This window comes from Hordeum vulgare, chromosome 5H, assembly GCF_904849725.1.
Source record: "Hordeum vulgare subsp. vulgare chromosome 5H, MorexV3_pseudomolecules_assembly, whole genome shotgun sequence".
Lineage (NCBI taxonomy): Eukaryota > Viridiplantae > Streptophyta > Magnoliopsida > Poales > Poaceae > Hordeum > Hordeum vulgare.
The window spans coordinates 479,785,077-479,791,533 of record NC_058522.1 but is presented as its reverse complement, the minus strand read 5'-3'; the positions used below and the strand labels follow the sequence as shown (position 1 = coordinate 479,791,533).

General features: G+C 44.4%; 1 protein-coding gene across 1 annotated transcript; it reads left to right on the top strand.

Moving 5' to 3' along the window:
• Positions 1-3,891: 3,891 nt before the first annotated feature.
• LOC123399469 (phenylacetaldehyde reductase-like) lies at positions 3,892-6,151 on the top strand. The gene is made up of 6 exons (XM_045093881.1): positions 3,892-4,159; positions 4,257-4,426; positions 4,695-4,880; positions 5,112-5,274; positions 5,526-5,715; positions 5,809-6,151. The coding sequence occupies exons 1-6, from the start codon at positions 4,045-4,047 to the stop codon at positions 6,017-6,019; spliced, it is 1,035 nt and encodes a 344-aa protein (XP_044949816.1). The 5' UTR covers positions 3,892-4,044; the 3' UTR covers positions 6,020-6,151.
• The last annotated feature ends 306 nt before the right edge of the window (positions 6,152-6,457 follow it).

The following is a 6,457-nucleotide window of genomic DNA, read 5'->3' as shown; positions in this document are numbered from 1 at the left end:
ATCAGCCAGAGCATCACGAACAGTGCGTGGTTCACCTCTAGGAGTAGTGGAAACTAAACTATATTTAGTTTTATAATTAACTGGTTGAATAATGTCGGCACGCAAACTATACGAGGACGTGTTGATGCAGACAGAGATGGTCCAGCAACGTCGGTGGTTGGCTGAACAGGAGGCATCGAACCCGAGCTGCCAGAGCCGCCAGACACGCGAGAAGACGCCGGATCGTTTGTGATGGAGATGGTTGGTGAAGCTCCACGCGTAGCTAGAGAAGGGCCAGGACTGGAGAGCAGATTCTTCTCAGATCCAGCACCAGTTGTATCAGGCACGGAGGAAGAGTCACTCGGGCGATGTCGATCATAGACACGGACATACCGCTCGGGCGGCTGATCACCCACACTAGGTTGCAGCATAGCAGCCACATCACCTGGGTCGATCGTGGAGCATGGCGCGGCAGGAGGTGAGAGGTGTGGGCCGAACGAGGATGGAGGAGCTCGAGCAGCCTGGGTGGCCGCGAAACCCAAGGTGGATTCGATCAAGACTGGCCCGGCCGGAAGCGCCGAACCCGGGGAGGATCGCACCTGGTCTGCAGCAGCGCCAACAGAGACATCCATAGTGTTGTTTGAGCTCAAAGTTGTGTTGTGTTCGCCATGTTCATCGCGGGTGCTCCCTGAAATAGCAAACTCACAAATAGCAGAAGAGATATTAGTCAAATCTTGGTTAGCACAGTCATCATTACCCACACGTGGAACACCAGAAAGGCGTGGAGGAATAAGGAGAATTTCTTTCCTAAGGAGAGCACCGACATTGGGATGGAGTTTTTCAAAAGGGAATTGAGTTTCATCGAAAACGACATCGCGGGAAATATACACGCGGCCGACGGAAACATCAAGGCATTTTACATCTTTGTGTTGCGTACTATATCCAAGGAAGACACATTGTTTTGAGCGAAACATGAGTTCAACGGGAGTGTTATATGGACGAAGATTTGGCCAACAAGCGCAACCAAACACTCGAAGGTTGGTGTAATCTGGCAAGACATGAAAAAGACGTTCAACGGGAGTTTCGTTGTATATAGTATGACTTGGACACATGTTTATACGATGAACTGCAGTTAAGAAAGCTTCATCCCAAAACTTAAGTGGCATGGATGTTGCAGCTAAGAGGGACAGTCCTACTTCAACAATGTGACAATGTTTGCGTTTTGCAGAACCATTTTGTTGATGAGCATGTTGACAGGATAACTGGTAAGAGATACCTATCTTTTGAAATAAAGAGACCAGTCTCTCATATTCAGCACCCCAATCTGACTGCATGTCAATAATTTTGCTATCATATTTTTCGCTCAACAAGGGCTTGAAAATTACGGAACACTTGAAACACATCAGAACATTTCTTAAGAAGGTAGATCCAAATGTATTTGCCAAATCCATCAATAAAACTCACATAATAAGTATATCGACCAACAGAGGAGGGTGCTGGACCCCATACATCAGAAAAAATGAGTCGAAAAGGTTTTGTAGACACACTAGTGGACACTGGATAAGACAACTAATGATTTTTAGCTTTTTGACATGAATCACAAACGGTTTCAGACTTTCTCTCATCAACAACCGGGAGATTATTTTTACTAAGAATTTATGAACAATAAAAAACGAAGGATGACCTAAGCGATTGTGCCACCTTTCAGCAGAAAGCTTGATGTCCCCATAGACTTTTTTATTGTACTAACAATACTCGGGAAGCAATGCATAGAGGCCTTGCACGCAGACACCTATATGAAGAATTTTCTTCGTGACCCGATCCTTGATCAAAAAGAAGAAAGGGTGAAATTCTAGAAAGACATTGTTATCAAGGGCAATGCGATGAATAGATAACAAGGTTTTGGAGGCATTGGGTACATGCAATATGTCATTGAGCTCAAGATTGTTATATATCATAATAAAATTACATTAAAAACATCTTTCGAATATGAATCCAACAATACAAGTTTTATGACACATAACTTGTATCCTTTAGTTAAATCTATTGTCAAACTTTGTCACAAAATACAAAGGGGATCAATAAACCCACATGGAGATAGTATGTTTTTCCCGACTCGAGAGACATGAAAGAAGAGAGAGAAAAAAACGAGTTGTAGATTTATAGCACGGGCTATAAAAAGCTTTGTGGGAGTGAAAGATGAATCATATAGGTTATAAAATAGTACTGCCTCTCTAAAGGAATGTGTGCTTCTCAACCCGAGCTCTGAACAGTAAAATCTAAAAAAATAAAATAAGTGTAAAAAAATATGATTTTTTTTGTGACACCCCTCATACAAATGTGACTTGCTATTGAAATTTTGTAGGATATTAGAACTTTTGTCAACGTTTATCACAATTTTTTTGGGATATTTCAAACATTTTTTAAATTAGTTTTGATTTTACTGTTCACCCGAGCTCATTTGAGCTCGGGCTGAGAAACTTCACGTCCCTCTGTAAAGTACTTCCTCTGTCCCATAATAGGAGTATTACTTTACGAAGGTAGTATTTCCTTACATAGAGGGTCCCGATATTCAACACACATATGACATATTAGACATCCATCCACACATCGTGTGGTGAACACTAGAATTGTTCATCCGTATGGGCACACCTACTTCGTGCCACACATCCAACAAGTATTACTCATCCCCATCCACGCGTGGCATCAAGAAAATCTGCCTACACGTCCTAGCGCAGCTACATTAGTTACCCGCAGGATGACACTTTAGTTACCCCCGAGGATAGCAACTCTATTTACCCCGGATGGCAAATATAATTATGAAAGCATGGAAACTTTCTCTTTTGGTTAACTATAGTTACCCACGAGATGATACTTTAGTTACCCGGGGATAGTTGTCATGTATGTCTATCTAGTTGGCGCGTGTGGTCACACCATAATTGCCACGTGGTTGACCGTAGTTGCCATGTGTGTTTACCTAGTTACCACGAACACACAATTGCAGTTGCTATATAGTAAAAAATCATAGTTGCTATGTGTGTTTACGTAGTTTTCACAAACGTGCAACTGTAGTTGTCATCTAGCAACGTACGAGCGTCGTATGGGCGAACAACAGTTCACCCACACGCACATGGCCTAGGGTGGAGAGTGTGTGGTTAGAAACTGCTTCACCTACACGGTGCAGCTGGCTACCGCGCATTGTGGGTCGTGTGGGCGAACTTTCCAGAGCCCACACACACAATGATGTCTACATGACACTGAAATTCTAATTGGTTCCTTTAAGATTCGTGTAAAACAGAATCAACGTGAATAGAACGTGTGGGTGAAATGTAAACCTGCCACACGCGTGGGTGTTATCATTTGGATACATCTAACATAACAGTGTATATGTTGGCTAAAAAGTATAGCCAACTGCTCGCTATAAAGAGTTCTTATGTCATATATAGTCAACCTAATACTTAACACGTATAGTAATAAGTTGCTAAGAAGTACTACTTTATTCGTACATGACTCATTTTACATCCTCACAATATTTTTTGAAGACCGTGCTAAAGCCGGCTGTTAATGTGGAGCCCGCTTCCCTTCTATCTCCTCTTTTTTCTGACCCAACTACATAAAATTATAATACTTTAATCCTTATAACCTGCTGATTATATCTTATTATATTCTAAAGTAGTAGAACGCGATAATAATAATAAGACAACATACAATGTGCGTGCACAAGGACTAGAAGGTGCGTAGTGCATGGCCAGATTTGGAGTACAACCCGAAACGCATTGGTACCAATCAGCCGGCGACGAAGGCACGGTGCGATGATTCCAAGGCGGACGGCACCCGACCCAATCTGCGATCTGCCCGTTGGTCGTCTCTACCCTGGTCGCGAGTGGTCTTTTTTAGGTCTCGGCATAATCTTTTTTGATGTCGATTTGCGCCGTGGAGACCACCGGCCGGCAAGTGGGTGCACGAAGTGCCAAGTCGGCAAAGCCAAAGCTGTGACAGAGACAAACAGAGCCAACGACGCGGCAGCAAGGAGCAAGACATCCCGTAGGTGGAAGGACGAGGAGGATGGCACCGCCGCGGCGCGTGTGCGTGACCGGCGGCGGCGGGTACATCGCCTCGTGGCTCGTCAAGCTGCTCCTCTCCCGGGGCTACGCCGTCCACGCCACCGTCCGCGACCCATGTATGTACGCCGCGTCTGGTCTGATTCTCCGGCTTCGGCGCCCCTCTTCTCCGTCCTGCTCCCACCTCGCCGGTTGATGTCTGAATGTTTGGTTCAGGTGATTCCAAGAACGCGCATCTGATGCAGCTGGACGGGGCGGCGGAGAACCTGCGTCTGTTCAAGGCCGACGTGCTCGACAGCGCCGCGCTGGCCGCCGCCGTCGAGGGGTGCGAGGGCGTCTTCCATGTCGCCTCCCCCGTCCCTGCGGATAAGATCCTCGATCCTGAGGCTAGTACACATCTGTCCATGTCATTACCACTTCACGGTGCAGCATTACGGAATTGTTCAACTGAATTTTGGCTTTCTATTCTGCTTTTAGTTGTCGATGCAAAGATCAATTATCATCTATACCAGTGATTGTTCTAAGAAGTGTGCTCATTTTCCAGAGTAATAGACTCCTAGGAGTTACGGCTCTTGAGACGATTACAAGTTGGTATTGGGACTGTACAATCCTTACGGTCTGTTTCTAAATCTTGTGCTGAATTTAACTGTGCAGTCAGAAGTGATGGTGCCTGCCGTGAAGGGCACCGTAAATATCCTTGAAGTTTGTTCATCTATGAAGGTTCAGAAAGTTGTGGTGGTGTCATCCACTTCTTCTGTTCATTTCAACCCCAGCTGGCCTCAGGGTAAACCCAAGGATGAGAGTTGCTGGTCGGACAAAAAAGTGTGCGCACAACATGAGGTTAGTAATGTTTTAAGTTAGAACCGATAAGAATCAATTGTAATGTACATTGTGATATAAGTGGCCTTTTGCGCAAGAGTATATTATGGTTTCTTTGCATAAAAAAAATTGGTATGTCAATTTTCTTGGCTGGTCCATGACATGTTCATTTCATTATCCTATGTTGGTAAAACTACAAACTGTTGGTCCGTGCGAGGACTAATTTCAACCTTTAACAATTTGTGTTGGCAGCTCTGGTACTGTCTTGCTAAAACTGTCGCTGAAGAGACGGCTTTGGGATATGCAGAAAAGAATGGGCTCAATGTTGTTACAGTATGCCCTTGTATTGTTTTTGGCCCACAACTACAGCCTGTTGTCAACACCAGCAGCGAGCTTCTCGTCTATGTTCTAAAAGGTCGCCTTGTAATTTCCTGTTCTTGTCCATTTCTTCTTGTTATTTGTAGCCATATTACTTTATTGTTGGTAGCTGTATTACTTATCTGATGAGGGTGCAAAATTCATTAACCATTTGCCAAGCCCTCCGAATCGGAGTGTTGGAAGAATTTTGAAGGATTCTATTCTCGTAGCACAGTTTCCTATGCAGTCATTTGAAACAATTTTGACAATTTCGTTGTGGTTGCTGAAATTCTGTCAATATCACGGCAGGAGGTCCTAATGCGATGAACGGCATGCTGTGGCACATAGTCGATGTCCGTGATGTGGCTGATGCTTTGCTTCTAGTATATGAGAAACCAGAATCATCTGGGAGATATATCAGCGCACCAAATTACATTACCACAAAAGCGATTCTGGACTTGCTGAAGAAGACATACCCTGACTACAATTACGTTAACTGGTGGGTATCTTCTCTTATCAAATGGCGTATTTTTTTTGGCTGAACGGCCATACTTGTTTACATGGTTTGAACAGCTCTCTTTGCTTTCTGCAGCAAGGCTGAGGTGGATCATAATTATCCTATCACCCCAATCTCGTCTGCAAAACTGAAGAATCTGGGCTGGAAGCCAAGGGAATTGGAGGAGACACTCCTGGATAGCATCGAATACTACCGGAAGACGGGAATTCTGCAGGATGGCGAGGGAGACGGACACCCTTGCCGCCTTCCTGATCTCTTCCGTTTCTTTCATGCCGCCGAAGAATGAACCGAGCGTGGCATTGGCGGTGCCAGTGCGGCAGTGCTCCTCCTAATCATCCTAGATATGCGATTCTGCATGTGATGTTGCTGAATATCTAGTGACGTTATATTCTAATATGAGAAAGCTATCAATCTTCAAGGGAGGGGGTGCCTCATTTCACCACCATATTGATGCGAGTGGAGACCAATAGATCTGCTGCGTAGGTAGCATATTCCCCGTGCGCCTTGTAAACGAAAATAACTGCGATGATGCTGTGCCAACATCTCTGAATCTTGTCCCTGCAAGTGTCGAAAAATTCAGTTAAGTCGCACGTGCCGTTTCGTCAGGTTATTTTTTGTATGTGCCCTTTCGTCAGGTTATGTTTGGCGGATTTTTTCACTGTTTTAACCTTTTTGATAAAATTATGCACAAAATAAACCTGGTTTAAAAAGATTTCACGATCTA